Consider the following 19,435-nt stretch of genomic DNA (forward strand, 5'->3'; position numbering starts at 1 on the left):
TGTCAGGTGTTGATAGAGGAAGGTCAAGAGAAGGTGTGGCCTTGTTAGTGAGTCCGGAAGTACAGCAGTGTGTGATTGAATGGAAGGAGGTGTCATTGAGACTGATGTGGGTGAAAGAGAAATTTGAACGTGAGTTGTGGGTGTTTGTGAGTGCATATGGGCCTGGTAGTGAAAGAGATGAAGAAGAGAGGGAGTCTTTCTGGAATGATGTTGATGAGTGTCTGCAGAGTTTTGGAGCGAATGTGAATGTGGTAATGATGGGAGATCTAAATGCTAGAGTGGGAAATGTAGCAGTTGAAGGTGTAGTAGGTATGCATGGTGTGCCTCGAAAAAATTAAAATGGGGAACGAATGATAGCGATGTGTGTTGAGCGAGAGATGGTGATTGGAAATACGCTGTTTGAGAAGAAAGATATTTATAAATATACATGGGTGAGACAGGAGGGTGGAAGGGTTGTTGATAGAGCTTTGATGGACTATGTGGTTGTGTCTAGGAATGTAATAGGAAGATTGTTGGATGTGAGAGTTATGAGAGGGGAGAGTGGAGGTATGTCTGACCACTACCTGGTGGAGGGAAAGTTAAGAGTATGTAAGAGATGGGTGAGAGTTAGGAGGGTTAGGTGTGGCAGGGAGGTTTTGAAAGTGAGTGAGTTGGATAAAAGAGAGAAAAAGATAGAGTATCAGGAGAAATTGAAAGATGACTGGAACGCAGTGAAAGATCAGGAAAATGGCAGAGTGGACGAGGAATGGCAGTTATTTAAGAGTGCTGTGGTGGGGCATGCAGAAGAGGTGTGTGGTGTGAGACGTATGGGTGGTGGTGTAAGAAAAGGAAGTGAATGGTGGTGAGAGGAAGTAAGTATGGCTGTGGCTGAGAAGAGACGTGCATATGAAGTGTGGCTGCAAAGGAAGGATGAGATGTCATATGAGAGGTATAAGGAAAAGAGGAATAGAGCGAGAAGGGCTGTGCGTGATGCTATAGTGGCAGCAGATGAGAGGTGGGGTAGGTGGCTGACAGGGAATTTTCAACAGAATAAGAAAATGTTTTAGAAGGGGGTGAAAAGGGTGCGAAAGGGAGAATCTGAGAAGGAAGAACGAGTAAAAGCAGAGGATGGAAGGATGTTAATTGAGATGGGTGCAGTAAGGAAGAGATGGGCAGAGTATTTTGAAAGATTGTTAAATCTAGGGGAGGAAAGGGTGGCTGAGATTGTGGCGGATGGAAGGGTGCAAGGAATAAATGTGTTGGGAGAGTTGAATGATTCTTTGATCACGAAGGAGGAAGTGGAGAAGGCAGTAAAGGAGATGAAAACAGGGAAAGCGGCAGGTATGGATGGGTGTGCTGTGGAATGCCTGAAGGGTGGTGGAGTGACTATTGTTGACTGGTTAGTAAGAGTGTTGAATGTGTGCTTTGTGAAAGGTATGGTGCCAGTTGACTGGGCAAGTGTTTGTGTGGTCCCGTTGTATAAAGCCAAGGGTGATAAGTATGAATGTACTAGCTTTAGGGGTATAAGTCTGTTGAGTGTTGTAAGTAAGGTGTATGGTAGAGTGTTAATTATGAGAGTTAGAGAGGGTACAGAGGGAGTGATTGGTGATGAGTAGTGTGGCTTTAGGAGAGGGAGGGGATGCGTGGATCAGGTGCTTGCTGTGAGACAAGTGTGTGAAAAGTATTTAGCGAAAGGCAAGGATGTGTTTGGGGCATTTATGGATTTAGAGAAAGCGTATGATAGAATTGATAGGGAGGCTTATGTGGACTGTTTTAAGATTGTATGAACTTGATGGTAGGTTACTAAAAGGGGTGAAAAGTTTTTATGTAAATAGTAGAGCATGTGTAAGAGTGGGAAATGATGTAGTGATTGGTTTCCTGTGAGAGTGGGCTGCGACAGGGATGTGTGATGTTGCCTTAGTTGTTTAATATTTACATGGATGGTGTTGTAAGGGAGGTGAATGCAAGAGTTTTAGGTGGAGGTCTGAGTCTGGTGAATGTTGATGGTGGAGAGTGGAATCTGAAGCAGCTGCTGTTTGCAGATGATACTGCACTGGTGGCTGATTCAGAGGAGAGATTGAGACAGTTGGTAGATGAGTTTGGAAGGGTGTGTGAAAGGAGGAAATTGAAAGTAAATGAGAATAGGAGTAAAGTGATGAACTGTACGAGGTTGGTAGATGGTAGGAGGATGAATATAGTTTTGAATGGCGAATTGCTTGAGGAGGTAGTGTTTTAAATATCTAGGGTCACATGTTGCTGTGGATGGAAGAATAGATGCAGAAGTGAAGTTTAGAATAAATGAAGTAGGAAAGGTGCTGGGAGGAATGAAAAAAGTGTTTAGATGTGGTTCGCTTAGAATGGATGTAAAGAGAAGGCTGTATGAGGGTGTTGTGGTACCGACTGCATTATATGGGGCTGAAACATGGAATATGGGTGTAGCAGAGAGGAAAAGTTTGAATGTAATGGAGATGAGGTGTCTGAGGAGTATGTGTGGAGTGACGTGTATGGATCGAGTGCGGAATGATGAAGTGTGAAGGAGAACTGGAGTTGTTTGGGAGATGGCTGGTAGAGCTGAGCAGAGGGGGTTGCGATGGTTTGGGCATATGGAGAGAATGGATAATGAGCGATTGGTGAAAAAGATAACTAGATCTGTGAGAGGTGTAAGGCTGAGAGGAAGACCACGAATAGGATGGATGGACAGTGTGAAGAGAGCGCTGGATGCGAGAGGGATGTCTGTTGAGCGAGGAAGAGTGGCTGTGCGTGACAGAAATAAATGGAGAGAAATTGTGAATGAATAAGTGATGACGCAGCGCTGAGGGGATATTCTCCCGCATTCGGTCTGATCATCAATTTCAGGTCAGGTGCGGGTAAGGGGATGAGTCTGTTATGATGTGGCAGAGATAAACCAGCTCTGCTGTCGGGCCCTGCTGCAGATGTCACTGATTGCATTGCGCAGTTGACCCTTGTGTGGTGTGGTGCGGTGATGATCTGTCCGTTCTCCCCTTTGGGGCTAAGATACGAATGAATGTGTTTGAATGGATGAGTAAATGGGGAGTGTGTCGTCCTGTCTTGGCTACCTCCCTTTCCTTGGGGGAAGCAGCCTAGGTATATAGATAATATATAGATACATATATATTATTTATTTATACCCACCCACACACACAATATATATATATATATATATATATATATATATATATATATATATATATATATATATATATATATATATATATCATTGGTGTAGTTAGGCTTGGGGATTGGGGGCTATAGTCCCAAATGTTTTATGAATAGCCCCAGATGTCAAACAGCTTATTTGTTTTTTCTTACAAAAATAAGAATAGCCCCTGGCCGGGGCCAACACAAAAATTTAATTCTTGTTATTAGTACTAGAATTTATAGATCTCTTACGGAAAACATACGGTTTGATCCCGTCTGGTTCACGTTCGTTCCTATTACGTATTCACGGACACTCGCCAGTCGGTAATCAGTCAAGCAGTGGTGCCAGCCCACTCATTCATGTTTGAGCGAGAGAGATAGGGCAGAGCGTACAGGTTACAGGGCTTCTTGACATCTGGTGATAGCTAGCAAGACGTGACGCTATGGATATAAGAAGCTTTTGCAAAAAGAAAGGGGACTAAGGCAATGGGGCCCAGCTTGCAAGACTAGAGGAAGCGGAGGAAGAGTTACTTCGTGCTGTTGATGTAGCAGCAGATGAGTCAGGACGGGAGGTAGCCGCTGCCTCTACACTGTCTACAAGCTCAGGTTGGTGAAGTAGAGGGCTCTTTAGCCAGCTACCCAGTAGCCAGTCTACCTCAATGGTTCTCAAACGTTTTTGTCACACAATGTACAGCAAGTAGTTAAGGCACACTTTTGATTATAGCTATGTAAATCAATCATCAAATAAGAATAATTCCAAGGCACACCAGTTTCAGAACCACTGGTGTAGTTAGCCTGTACGCACTGTGATAATGTAATATTATTACTATTTACAAAGTAAAATGCTCCATCGTCCTATTGGAAAATGAAATCTACTCAGTCAGTGCCACTTTTAATTATTTACTAGAAAAAAAATGTACCCATTATTTGAGCGTGTTTTGTATGGTTTCCCCATACACAAAAGTGTGCCATTCAAAGAGACAAGTTAGTGTGTGCATGTGTGTGTGTTTATTATATATATATATATATATATATATATATATATATATATATATATATATACCTAGACTGCTTCCCCCAAGGAAAGGGAGGTAGCCGAGACAGGACGACACACTCCCCATTTACTCATCCATTCAAACACATTCATTCGCATCTTAGTCCCAAAGGGGAGAACGGACAGATCTTCACCGCACCACACCGCACAAGGGTCAACTGCGCAATGCAATCAGTGACATCCACAGCAGGGCCCGACAGCACAACTGGTTTACCCCTGCCAAATCATAACAGACCCATCCCCTTACCCGCACCTGACCTGACTAGCTGATCAGACAAAATGCAGGAGAATATCCCCTCAGGGCTGCGTCATCATTTATTCATTCACAATTTCTCTCCATTTATTTCTGTCACGCACAGCCACTCTTCCTTGCTCAACAGACATCCCTCTCGCATCCAGCACTCTCTTCACACTGTCCATCCATCCTATTCGTGGTCTTCCTCTCAGCCTTACACCTCTCACATCAAATCTAGTTATCTTTTTCATCAATCGCTCCTTATCCATTCTCTCCATATGCCCAAACCATCGCAACACCCTCTGCTCAACTCTACCAGCCATCTCCCGAACAACTCCAGTTCTCCTTCACACTTCATCATTTCGCACCCGATCCATACGCGTCACTCTACACATACTCCTCAGACACCTCATCTCCATTACATTCAAACTTTTCCTCTCTGCTACACCCATATTCCATGTTTCAGCCCCATATAACGCAGTCGGTACCACAACACCCTCATACAGCCTTCTTTTTACATCCATTCTAAGCGAACGACATTTAAACACTTTTTTTCATTCCTCCCAGCACCTTTCCTACTTCATTTATTCTAAACTTCACTTCTGCATCTATTCTTCCATTCAACAGCAACATGTGACCCTAGGTATTTAAAACAATCTACCTCCTCAAGCAACTCACCATTCAAAACTATATTCATCCTCCTACCATCTACCAACCTCGTACAGTTCATCACTTTACTCCTATTCTCATTTACTTTCAATTTCCTCCTTTCACACACCCTTCCAAACTCATCTACCAACTGTCTCAATCTCTCCTCTGAATCAGCCACCAGTGCAGTATCATCTGCAAACAGCAGCTGCTTCAGATTCCACTCTCCACCATCAACATTCACCAGACTCAGACCTCCACCTAAAACTCTTGCATTCACGTCCCTTACAACACCATCTATGTAAATATTAAACAACCAAGGCGACATCACACATCCCTGTCGCAGCCCCACTATCACAGGAAACCAATCACTCACAGGATTTCCCACTCTTACACACGCACTACTATTTACATAAAAACTTTTCACCCCTTTTAGTAACCTACCATCAAGTCCATACAATCTTAAAACAGTCCACATAAGCCTCCCTATCAATTCTATCATACTCTTTCTCTAAATCCATAAATGCCCCAAACACATCCTTGCCTTTCGCTAAATACTTTTCACACACTTGTCTCACAGGAAACACCTGATCAACGCATCTCCTCCCTCTCCTAAAGCCACACTACTCATCACCAATCACTCCCTCTGTATCCTCTCTAACTCTCATAATTAACACTCTACGATACACCTTACCTAAAACACTCAACAGACTTATACCCTTAAAGCTAGTACATTCATTCTTATCACCCTTGCCTTTATACAACGGGACCACACAAGCACTTGCCCAGTCAATTGGCACCATACCTTTCTCAAAGCACACATTCAACACTCTTACTAACCAGTCAACAATAGTCACTCAACCACCCTTCAGGCATTCCAGAGCACACCTATCCATACCTGCCGCTTTCCCTGTTTTCATCTCCTTTACTGCCTTCTCCACTTCCTCCTTCGTGATCAAAGAGTCATTCAACTCTCCCAACACATTTATTCCTTGCACCCTTCCATCCGCCACAATCTCAGCCAACATTTCCTCCTCTACATTTAACAATCTTTCAAAATACTCTGCCCATCTCTTCCTTACTGCATCCATCTAAGTTAACATCCTTCCATCCTCTGCTTTTACTCGTTCTTCCTTCCCAGACTCTCCCTTTCGCACCCTTTTCACCTCCTTCCAAAACATTTTCTTATTCTGTTGAAAATTCTCTGTCAGCCGCCTACCCCACCTCTCATCTGCTGCCATTATAGCATCACGCACAGGCCTTCTCGCTTTATTCCTCTTTTCCTTAAAACTTTCATATGACATCTCATCCTTCCTCTGCAGCCACACTTCATATGCACGTCTCTTCTCAGCCACAGCCATACTTACTTCCTCGCACCACCATTCACTTCCTTTTCTTACACCACCACCCACATGTCTCACACCACACACCTCTTCTGCATGCCCCACCACAGCACTCTTAAACAACTGCCATCCCTCTCCACGCTGCCTTTTTCCTGATCTTTCACTGCGTTCCACTCATCTTTCAATTTCTCCTGATACTCTATCTTTTTCTCTCTTTTATCCAACTCACTTTCAAAACCTCCCTGCCACACCTAACCCTCCTAGCTCTCACCCATCTCTTACCTACTCTTAACTTTCCCTCCACCAGGTAGTGGTCAGACATACCTCCACCCTCCCCTCTCATAACTCTCACATCCAACAATCTTCCTATTACATTCCTAGACACAACCACATAGGCCATCAAAGCTCTATCAACAACCCTTCCACCCTCCTGTCTCACCCATGTATATTTATAAATATCTTTCTTCTCAAACAGCGTATTCCCAATCACCATCTCTCGCCCAACACACATCGCTATCATTCGTTCCCCATTTTCATTTCTTCCAGGCACACCATGCATACCTACTACACCTTCAACTGCTACATTTCCCACTCTAGCATTTAGATCTCCCATCATTACCACATTCACATTCGCTCCAAAACTCTGCAGACACTCATCAACATCATTCCAGAAAGACTCCCTCTCTTGTTCATCCCTTTCACTACCAGGCCCATATGCACTCAGAAACACCCACAACTCACACACACACACACACACACACACACACACACACACACACACATATATATATATATATATATATATATATATATATATATATATCTATATATATATATATATATATATATATATATATATATATATATGTGTGTGTGTGTGTGTGTGTGTGTGTGTGTTTATTGATATATATTAAAATATTTTTATAATATATATATATATATATATATATATATATATATATATATATATATATATATATATATATATATATATATATATGTTTTTATATATTTATATATTTATGTATTCATATATAATATGCCTATGTATCTATCAATCTATCTATATATATACAGGCGAATGGAGTGTGTTAATGTAGTACCTCACAGCTCCCAGAGTATTGAGTGTATTTTCTAAAATAAACAGGGACTCCTGGCATGAATGTCAGTGACCCGACTGTGCGTCAAGTGTTGGCGTCAAGTGATTGCATCCGCAGTGGAATACTGATGTTTATTGCAGACTGTTTAGTACAATTTCGACAGCTGTACAACAATGACTTATGTTTTCATGAATTTCAATGTACTGTACTATATAATACATAATTATACTGTATATAAGTTTATTTATTTATTTATTCATATTTATATACATAAAAGTCGTCACTTTGCACAACTAAAATTAAACATACGCATGTACAGTGATTTTTGTTCCCTCCTTATGGTCATGTATTTTCTTTTTTGTAGAGATATGAACAATTCACATTGGTCCAGCTCCTTGCCATAATCAATTTAAATAAAGAAATATAAATAAAAACCTTGTTCATAAATGCATGAGTTCACGAGCAAAGCAAGTTCATATATGATACGTGCTACGGTTTCTTTAGCACAAAAACAGATTTGATTGAAGACAACATATAACGTGGGCCAAGGCTGTTTGTGCACGTATACGATCTGAGGTTGGAAGGACTGGTAACTATACCGCAGTTTTTCGTCTTCTTTTCACAGAAATCCTAAGGCTATACCCACCAGCTTTCTTTGGGGAGCGGACGTGCACCAAGCCATACATGTAAGTTGGAACGCCATGTTTTTATTTCCAATGAAATTAGTACAGTATAGTGATTTACTTATTATGTGGTAGATGGGGACACTCACCATCTACTCAATCTATGTCATGCAGCATTAATAGTTTTCCCTTTCCTTTCTTCCTTCCTTCCTCTTGTCTGTCTTTCCTTCAGTTGTTCCTCATTCATCTTCCTACAGATGACTTTCCACTTCCTCCTCTGTCTTTCCTTCATTCTTTCCTCTTCCTTCTGTCTACTGGTGACTCTGCATTGAGTGACACGCCAAACGGTTTCCTGTATGTCAGGAAACCATTTCCTGTACTGGGTGGTAAGCATATAACCGAATTATGGTGCCTGGTGGTTTAGTGAGTAATTAAGGCGCTCCAATCGGATGGAGCCTGTGTAGATTTATATCCAAGGGGTGGTTGGGGTTTATTGCTCACGTAATGCCACTCAGGGATTAATGAAGCTGGCCCCTTCATCTTAAATGTCAGGACAAAGTAGCCTAGCCCCGGGTTCCTACGCTCTTCATGGAAACATAGGATTGGATGATGGATGGATGTATGGATTTACTTATTCTGTGCATGGGCATTCCCCACTTAACGTCCAGGAACCGTATATACAGTCTAAAAAAAAAAAGTTCTGGGTTATAACTAAAATCCAATTTTGCAGGAAGGGCAGAGAAAGGAAAATCGAAAATCTCTATATGCAGTTATTTTCGCAAAGACACATTTCAGATACATCTTGGGAGCTTGTAATAGTGGTAGCATATCCAACCTAAAACTGGAAGACCTTTAGGTCGATCGATCCTCAGGCCAGTCAGACTGTTGTGCAAAACTCGTTTCTCCATGTATGTTTAGCTAGCTAGGCGGTGCTCTGCCACTTAGGCCTTTGAGTCTGTGGTAAGTTATTCATCAACTATCCTGGTATACAAAGCCATTGTATCATCCAAATCGCCAAAGCTTTCATCCCTATTTGTTACCCTAGAAATGATTTTACCAACAAACCCCAAAAGTGTAAAGTGCACAAAGGAAAGTAAACATCAACAAGATAATAGTCCTTTCGACACTGTTTGTTGCAGAGAAGACTTTGACTATGAAATCTAATTCTTTTAGGTGAAAATATAGACAGTATAACAGCAGGGCTCCCACCATCTTCCCTCATCAAACCCTCTTGGCCAAGTCAGCGAGAAAAGTGAGGATGACAGCCATTAACCTGTCACGTCCCGACCGATTTTCCACCACGGACTCCCCCCAATCCCGACCAGTTTTGGAAAAAAATTTTTTTTTTGCTCAAACCTCCGCTTTTGGTGAGAAACATTGAATATCCATAGAGAAATCGCTCACCTGAGGTTTAAAATACTTGATGCAGGTAGGAATACCCCTTACCTTACTGGGTTTTCTATCAGGCTGGCTCCAAAGAAAACGAGCTCTACGGGAGGGTAACTATTCCACACCACTCATAAACGGTATTTATTTATTTATTTGGTACAAATTTATATGTAGTACGAGAGTATATTGGTTTTCAACCAGTAATATAGGCAATATAAGCATTGTTTCACTCACTAACACATCAACATACCTGACCTTTCTTGGTGACATTACATGATGATCATATCTGTTTCTTCCTCTAATGCTATGTAAACTTTGTCCTCACATTGTCATCAATTGGGGAATTACTCTGGCCCTGAATGTCTTTATTGGCCAGGTCACTGGTAATGGGTGAATTGCCGAGACAATGGCGTGCGGGGGGGGGGAGGTCATGCGGGGTAAGGCATTGTCCCTGCCTGGCATCTTGTAGAGGAAGGTGTCCTGTGTATATGTATCAAAAATCACACGCAAAAATTGGAAATTGTGCAAATTATGAAACTTGCAATTGCGCGACGTACCAGTACATCGACGGGACTAGCTGTGACAAAACGTTGTGACGTACCCATACGTCGACGGGATGCCTCGGGTTAAGGTTAGAAAGACTACCATGGAAATATCATGGGAGACTATTGGAAAAAAAATATCTACACTATATTTTTTGCAAGGAAAAGTTAATTTCGAGCAAGCGAGTGAAGCCAGTTTACTGTCAGTTTAGGAGCAGAAAGTTATGAGCTGCCTGACCTGGTCCACTCGACCGTCGTGCTTTTCCGAGGCTAATAACTTTTTAACTTATGAACCAGAGGAGTGATTTTGTTGTTCTAGATGCTAAGCCATCCATTTCAGTTTTGCGTTTTATGATTCACATAATCATTATTGCACCATTACAATGTGAATTCGCAATAAAATACAATTATTCTTTTAACCCATCAAGTCCTGAGGTTTTCCGCACCTCCGACATCCCCCAGTCCCGAGGTATTTTCGAAAATTTTTTTTTTGGCTAAAACCTTCGCTTTTGGTGAGAAACATCGAAAATTCATAGAGAAATCGCTCACCTGAGGTTTAAAATACCCAATCCAGGTAGGAGTTCCTCCTTACCTGACTGCGTTTTCTAACATGCTGGCACCAAAGAAAACGAGTTCTATGGGAGGGTAACTATTTTATCCACTCATAAACGGTATTTATTTATTTACTTGGTACGAATGTATATGTAGTATGAGAGTATATTGGTTTTCAAGCAGTAATAAAGGCATTATAAGCATTGTTTCACTCACTAACAAATCACCATACCTGACCTTTTTTTGCCACATTATCTGATCATTATTTCTGGCTGTTTCTTCTTCTAATGCTATGTAAACATTGTCCTCCACATTGTCATCGATTGGGGAATCACTCTGGCCCTGAATATCATTACTAGCCAAGTCACTGGTAACAGGTCCTTTGCCAAGACAATGGCGTGACGGGGGGAGGGGGGAGGTTATGCGGTGTAAGGCATTGTCCCTGCTTGGCATCTTGTAGAGGAATAGAGGAAGGTGTCCCGTGTAAACATACGAGAAATCAAGCGTAAAAATTGAAATTTGTGCAAATTAGGGACCTTGCAATTGCACGACGTACTGGTACATCACCGGGACTGGCAAATGCAAATCGTTGCAACGTACCCATACGTCGACGGGATGGGGCGGGTTAAATGATTTTGCCCAGAAATTATTTTAAAACCTTTTTTTCCCAGCGTTTTTCGGTGAATAAATTTAGTCTGCCATTATGAAATCTATGTCAGTGAACGCAGCAAAGGCTGACTTTTCACATGGATGCCTGATAAATGTGATAAGACGACAAATAAAAACCATTTCGACGAGATGTCAAAACCGAGGAATAGTGTTAATTTCCCACTCTTCTTTCATAATTAAAAGTGGAGAATGTGGGTTTTGAACCACTTCCATTGCTGGCTTGTTTATGTGTGTTTTCACTCTTCAAAATGGTACTGTCTGGTAAAAATAGTGTGCTACTTTTACAGTCTCCATGATCTGAAAGAGAAATCAGCTAGTTTGGTTTATATACTGAAACCAAGAATCTTATCAAAGTGAATTTTGAAAACTATCTCTGTATTAATTTGCACTCTGTCACATTCTTAGACAATTTATTTCATTGCTGACAACTCTACTGAAGGAAAAGTGTCTTTCTTGATTTGACCGGAAACGTTTGCTTATTATTTCATACCCGTAACTTCTATTGTAAAATGACCTGTCTCATGTGAAGTACTTATCAGCCACCATAGTGTAATGCCCTCTAAACATATTATATACTTGAATCAGATCTACTCGTAACCTGCACCTTGATAAGTTAAAGAGCTTCATTTTATCTGAATCTTCCTAAACTGTATAGTTTCTTTCGGAATTTGGGTTTAATTTTTGTTTCTCTTCATTGTACTTTCTCTAATTCATCACTATCTCTCTTGTAATACTGTTACCAAAACTGAGTACAGTAACCTACAGTAGATGCAGACGAACTAAGGAACTGTAATATAAACACCATATTGAAGACAAGCTTTATATTATTAAGCTGACATTGTTTCGCTTTATACAAGCCTTTTCAAGTCAGTGAACAATATTCCAAGTGGACACCGTATTGCATCCTACTATTGGTGCTGGGAGGAGCTTACGATGTGGGCGGCATCTCATTACGTTAAAGGATTACCTGAGCAAATCGGGGCCCATGGTGGATTATTAGAAAACTAGCCTATGAGGTCCCGCTAGGGAATGTTTGGGATCAAGGGGTGTGGATGGCGGATACCCACGTATGTACACACACACACACACACACACACACACACATGCACATTTACATATGTAAACATACATATATAAATATAAATGAGAGAGATGATATATATATATATATATATATATATATATATATATATATATATATATATATATATATATATATATATATATATATATATATAATCTCTCTCATCTCGTCTCATCAGCCGTTTGAGTGTCCACTGCAAGACCGGCTTATCCCTACCGAAGTGGGGACGATGCAGCCAATGTATCTCTACCAAGTGGCTTAGGCTGTCTAGTAGACATTGTATGTAGGGTGAGAAGTGCTTGTAAGTGTAATTGTTGTGTTGGAGTGGCTTTGGATGTGTGTGTAGTCTGTGAACCAAGTGTAATCGGCCCGCGCAAGCCGACTGGGTGCAAGCATACTTTAGTATGCGTCATTGGTTCAACGACAGCATCCCTTGTGTCCGCCAATATATATATATATATATATATATATATATATATATATATATATATATATATATATATATATATATATATATATATATAGTATATATGCATGTATACATACGAAAATATACACGTATGCCAACACATATATACTCGCACACAAACACACATATTATAGTAATGCTGACAATATTAACAACAGGAGCAATTAATTGATAATAATATTTATATTAATTAATAATAATAATAATAATAATAACAACAACAACAGCAACAGATAATAATGATACATCATCATCATCATCATCATAATGATGGTGATGATTATGATGATAATAATAATAACAATAATAATAATAATAATAACAACAACAAGAACATCGTTACAACCACCATTGTCATTAATATTAAAGTTCTATTAACATTAGGACTAAGTATGATACACGTCAGGTCGAGTGTGTGTGTGTGTGTGTGTGTGTGTGTGTGTGTGTGTGTGTGTGTGTACTTGTAGTTAATTATATCGTAGTCGTAGCCGAGCTGTTATAACAGTGAGTTGATTTGCAGGAGATAATGTTATACATGTTGTCGATGACAGGAGAAAGATAAAGATGCGTACTGGGATTTGACTGTAGTTTATTGCTTCAGAGGGATTATCTTAAAATTAATACTTAATAATGTCCCACTAGAGCATACTGAGTAGAGAGCATTTTATGCTCGCTAACTTCGCGCGCCTGCCCTTCTCCCCACCGTGCCTCCCTCTAGACCCCCTTCTCGCTGTCCCCCCTAACTCCTTCTGTCTGCTATAGTCTCACCAATCTAAAACCTAGGTTTGGGTGGAGTCTAGCCGGGGATTTCCCGGCGTACAGCGATGCCTTGTTTCCTATACTCTCATTGGCTAGTGGCTGACCTGACACCGTTAGAGTTCGTCCGCTCCCATCTCGCCACCTGGCCTGACATGACTTCACCCACTTCTGTGTGTGTGTGTGTGTTTGTGCATGTGTGTGTGTGTGTAAAGACAAACTAGTTTAAGTTATAAATATAATCAAAATAATGAATTTAAAAGTCGCATTCTCTCTCTCTCATATAATTTATGATTTTTTACCTGGTTATAGCCTTTAAATTACACTCTACATATTAAAACTTAGACTTTCTTTCCACACCACCCAAGAGGTAAAAGTCACGGCGCGTTTTTTTTTTTTTTTTAAGAGGTTTCCCCGATAGGCCTATTCCTCTTCTCTTACAGCATTTAAGAAATTATCATGAATCCTCCTCATCAGAAGAGGTGAGAGTGATTTTCTTGGGAGACGTAAACTCTGGAGAGTTGTTTTCTTCATTATCTCTTGCTTCTCTGCGTATTGCTTCAATCCTGCTCTTGCTAAGTCCTGTTGCTGCAGCTGTTCGATGAATTGCCCTTGACACATCATCGAAAATTCCTCCGTACTGCTTCTCCTGCAGAAAATACTGGCTTACGTTGAAGGCCATTTCTTTGGCTTGACTATGTAGATGCGAGCGAGTTGGCGTAGCTGCCATTGTGTCTGCATCAACATAGAAAGTGAATAGTGGAAGCACCTGACAGAAGCTTAAATCTCCCTCCAATGGATTAACTCCCAGTATGGGCCTGGTGTTGCCGCTCGTGAGTGTTTTAACTTATTTATTTCTATTAAGAAAATAGCGTATGTTCTACTGATTCCTTCAAATTATATTATAAACGTAATTGTTACATTACTTACCCAACTTAGAACTACCGTGAAAGTCGGTAAAAGTAACTACATCTTTTTCAGCACCACTGTAAAATATGTATGCCACGTTTCTTTATTGATGTACAAGAGCCATATGCATTACACGTTTACCTTCCTTTTATATGCTAGAATACTTACGTTTATAGTGTATTAGTATGTGTGTACCTATCTGTGATGCCTATTACATGTATAACAGAATCTACTCATCGCTCGTTTAGGAAGTATGGCATGGCTGCACCCAGCGCCAGACTCCACCCGAACCTGGGTTTAAGATTGGTGAGACTATAACTCCTCTGGTGTAGATGAGAGATTGTGTCGCTTGTAAGGCATGGTTGAGTGGAATTTTCTCGATCCTGGGGACTTTCCGATCAGGTGTCACGAGGTGCTGTATATATAGGCATTCCTGAGAGAGAATGTGCAAACGCCATTTCCTCCAGCACTAGCCATGACTTTCACTTAACTTCTAGATTACATATGTATGCAACCATCTATTATGTATTGTATTATGATATTTTAGAGTGGTAACATTGTTCGGTCATGCCTTGCTGGCGAACCTACGACAGCATGTAGCAACTAATTACATTCTAATCTATTAATACATAGTATTGATTATAATATTGTACAGGCATATGATTCATAATAATATTGTAGAGTCATAAAAATACTGTAGAAACATAACACATTGTAGTAATATACTGAATGAATAATGGAGTAAAAACATTGTAGTAAAACTGAATACAGAATATTGAATAACATATTGTAGTAATATATTGGCACAAATGTGTATGTACAACTGACATACGCATATATTTATGTAATAGCAGTACCATGCCAAGACTATAGTAAGAGTCAGTAATATATTTGTTATGTATCGATGATATATATATATATATATATATATATATCTATATATATATATATATATATATATATATATATATATATGTGTGTGTGTGTGTGTGTGTGTGTGTGTGTGTGATATAATAATGTTATATGAATTGGATACATGTATATCAGTTAACATTAATTCATGATTAGATTAATATTATATACTATGTTACCCCATAATTTTCTTCATTTCTTTATAAAATAATTTATACTATTTACATATTTTACATATGTCACACAGGCAGTCTCACCTGAATGTTCACTCTTCCTCCCATAAATACTGACTCCAAGTTTGCAATCCTTGCTTGCATTCTGTGCATCACCAATAGTAATATACGAAGTACAATGAAGTTTCAAAAGACAACTGGAGCTGGGCTATACACATAATATGGATTGAACATACTTATATTCAATTCTTCCCAGGGCTTCATTGTTTCATTGATTAATTGCATAGTTTCAGACTTGGGCGAAGTCAGGTAAATACTTGTGCTCATGTTTAAATCCATCTCAGGTATATAATGGCTGGAAGTTTTTGTGTGTGTGATTGAGGATGGCATTGTGATTGTTTGTATCTAAGGTGGACAAAGATGGTGTAAGTACAGCACGGTAGTCAGTTTTTTTTAATAGATAATGAATGGAGTAAGGAAAAACAAAGGAAAAAAAAATAAGTCCATGTGCCTAAAGGCATCCTCCATTCATAAAATATTTATAACAACTGGATTTGAATTGAAGTGGATTAAATGTTTGTGGGCTATAACTCCCAGGAAGTAATTTCCAAAGAGTAGTGTTTCTGGGGATAAATGAATTTTGATAAGCAGAAGTTCTGCATTGTGGGGGAGTGTAAATTCGTGGGCGCTCCCAGATGCCCGAGTATTTCGGGAGAAAATGTGAATGCCCCTCCGGGGCCGAGTTTATTTGACTCTCTGTCTTCACAACTAAGTGTCCTCAGCATTAATACTCATCAGAAATTACTATTCTGGGTGATTTTAATGTCCATAATGTTGAATGGCTCACTTATTCAGCCAGAACTGATGACTCTGGTCTTGAATGTGAGCTATTGCAGACTCATTTAATCTCACCCAGTTAGTCAGTCAACCCACCCGTGTACCAGACAACCCTGATCAAAATCCCCACCTATTGGACTTGTTTCTAACAACCAATTCAGATAATTATAGTGTCGAAGTGAAGTCCCCCCTCGGATCCTTGGATCATTGTCTGATTCAAGCCACCTGTTTAACACCTACCACACCCTCCTGCTCTGAACAGGTCGTGGTGACTAAATGGCACTACGACAGGGCAGACTGGGAGGGACTCCATAATTTTTTCATGGATGTTCCTTGGACCTCCTTTTTCTCCCACAATGTAAATTCCACATTGGGCCACATACAGGATTTCATTAAAGTCGGCATGGAAATATTCATTCCCCATCATAGTTACAGAAAAAAATGTAATTCTAAATGGTTTGACCACAATTGTGCTAGAGTAACAGAACATAAAACAATAGCCTATAACACTTATACAAGGACCAAAACCAAAGAAGCCTTTAACCATTATAGAAATATCAGAAACCATGCCAAAACTATTATCAATCTTTCTAAATCAAACTTTCTGCATAGACAGGCTAACAAACTACTAAACAACCCAAATGATAACAAAATATTCTGGTCAACCCTTAATTCATTCAAAACTAACTTCACTACCACCTCTTCCATTCCACCTTTACAGTCCCCCAATGGAAATCTAGTAAGTGACCCACGTGGAAAAGTCAAACTTCTTGCTGACATTTTTTCAACAAACGCAACCCTAAATACAGAAAATTACAATATTCCTGTACTTGATTTTGATTCCCCGCAAATACCTCCTTTCATGATTCACATCAGATAAGTACAAGCTATATTACAGAAACCCTCAGCAGACAAAGCTATTGGTCCACATGAAATTCCTTCAATAGTACTTAAAAATTGCTCCTCAGTGTCGGCTCCTGTATTGGCAAAATTTTTCCTCTTATGCATCTGTACCTCAAGTTTTCCAGCCTCTTGGAAAGAAGCAAATATCCATCCTGTTCCTAAAAGGGGGCAACTTCTGATCCAACAAACTTTAGACCAATTGCAAAAACTTCCGTTATCGGTAAAGATTTTGAGACGCTAATTAACAAACACATAATCAAGCATCTAGAAATCAATAAATTAATCAGGGATCGGCAGTATGGATTTAGACAAGAGCGTTCAACTGTAGACATTATTTGCCTTCTTACCCATCAGATTAAAAAAACAATAAACCAACATGGTGAAACACACACAATAGCACTAGATATATCGAAAGCATTTGACAGAGTATGGCACCAGGCCTTATTGTCTAAGATGTCACATTATGGCCTTGCATCACTGGTTCCTCTAATTTCTTCTTACCTTCATAGTAGAAAAATACGGGTCATGGTAGATGGTATTTATTCTCAGTTTCATTCCATAAATGCTGGCGTACCTCAGCGATCAATTTTGGAGCCAACCCTCTTTCTCATTCATATGAATGACCTCCTATCTGTCACTCACAAACCGATACACTCTTATGCTGATGACTCGACCCTTCATAGTTCTTTCACATTTAGTACCTCCTTTACACAATTTTATATTATAAATAACCAAATAAACACAGCAGTTTCTCTGAGCCAGGACCTTTCTAAAATTAATCAACGGGGACAAACAAATCTAGTCTGATTTAATGCTCAGAAAACTAAATACATTAATTTCTCCAACAGAAAGAATCCCTCAGACTCTCAAATAGTTTTAAATGATGTCAATATTCCCATATCCACTACAATTGATATCCTAGGTGTTACTCTAAACCCCAATCTAAGCTGGACAGCTTATGTTAAATCCCTTGCTAAAAATGCTTCCAAAAAATTGGGACTTATGTACAGAGTTCGTGAGTTCTTCACTGACGAGCAGATGGTCAGAATATACAAAAGTCATGTGCGTTCTCAGATCGAATACTGTTCACCACTGTGGAGTGGATGTGGAGCGGTTGCATTGAGGCAGTTGGACAAAATTCAAAATAAAGCCATTAGATTAATCAATAATCCTGCCATCACGCAAGACCTTCCTCCATTATCAGTACGTAGAGATGTTGCTTCTTTAGCATTATTTTATAGATATTTTTACCGTAAGTGCTCTGACGAACTGGCTTCACTTGTGCCTCCCCTGAAATTAAGGGAACGATAAATACAACAGAAATACTTAATTTTACCAAAAGAGTTTAATTTGTATAAGGAATAGTCGAAATAAGGACAATTCAATTTAGTAATCTCCTCCAGGACAATTTCTGATTTAGCAAGGCAACATACACCTCCTTTGGGTCTGAAATTTTGAATCAAGATATAACCAGGAAAATTAAATCCAGCTAAATCAGAGGTGGAGCTTGTGTCTTTGTCAAAAATAGCAGATCAGGGGATTCAAACTGGAGGATATTTTGAACAGAGATGATGTTGGAGTGAAGTCCCCTAATATTGCAAAACAAAAATTTACTACATTGACGAGCAGATTTAGGGCGCCGCAACACTGGAGGTGGCACAGTCGCTTGATGACGCCCGGGAGGGCCCTGTGCAAACGACCCAGCCCTGACGGTGGTGGTCACCCGAGAAACCACCGCACTAAATCCCAGTATAGCAGCAGCCATGGTTCTTTTTATGGGGGGAGAGCACGGATGTGTTGTGAAATGTGTATGATATGTAATGACAAGATTGGTGTTTTATGGAGAGAGGATAGCTGATTTAAGGCAATGTGATATAATGTGGATGTGTGTTGTGTAAAGAGGGCAGCCTGATGCCCTCTGATGTTTGAGGCAGAAAGATGTGTAACCAGCTACCAAGGCCTAAGAGAGAAAATGGAATCCAGGTAATTCCCTGAGTCTCCCGTTACCTTGGCGGTAGTACTTCCCTGGGCGGGGCTGCCTACCCCTACTACACCCAATACTGATGCTCAAGTATGAGATGTTGGTACTATATATCTGG

General features: G+C 40.0%; 1 protein-coding gene across 1 annotated transcript in view; it reads left to right on the top strand.

Moving 5' to 3' along the window:
* LOC145412356 (cytochrome P450 9e2-like) overlaps positions 1-19,435 on the top strand; it is a 90,531-nt gene that overhangs the window by 54,159 nt on the left and 16,937 nt on the right. Inside the window, exon 5 of the mRNA XM_080282245.1 lies at positions 8,144-8,204. Coding sequence (XP_080138371.1) covers positions 8,144-8,204 — 61 coding nt within the window. The remainder of the gene's footprint in view (positions 1-8,143; positions 8,205-19,435) is intronic.

This window comes from Coenobita brevimanus, chromosome 93, assembly GCF_032717465.1.
Source record: "Coenobita brevimanus isolate Jiangsu-jjx chromosome 93, ASM3271746v2, whole genome shotgun sequence".
Classification (NCBI taxonomy): domain Eukaryota; kingdom Metazoa; phylum Arthropoda; class Malacostraca; order Decapoda; family Coenobitidae; genus Coenobita; species Coenobita brevimanus.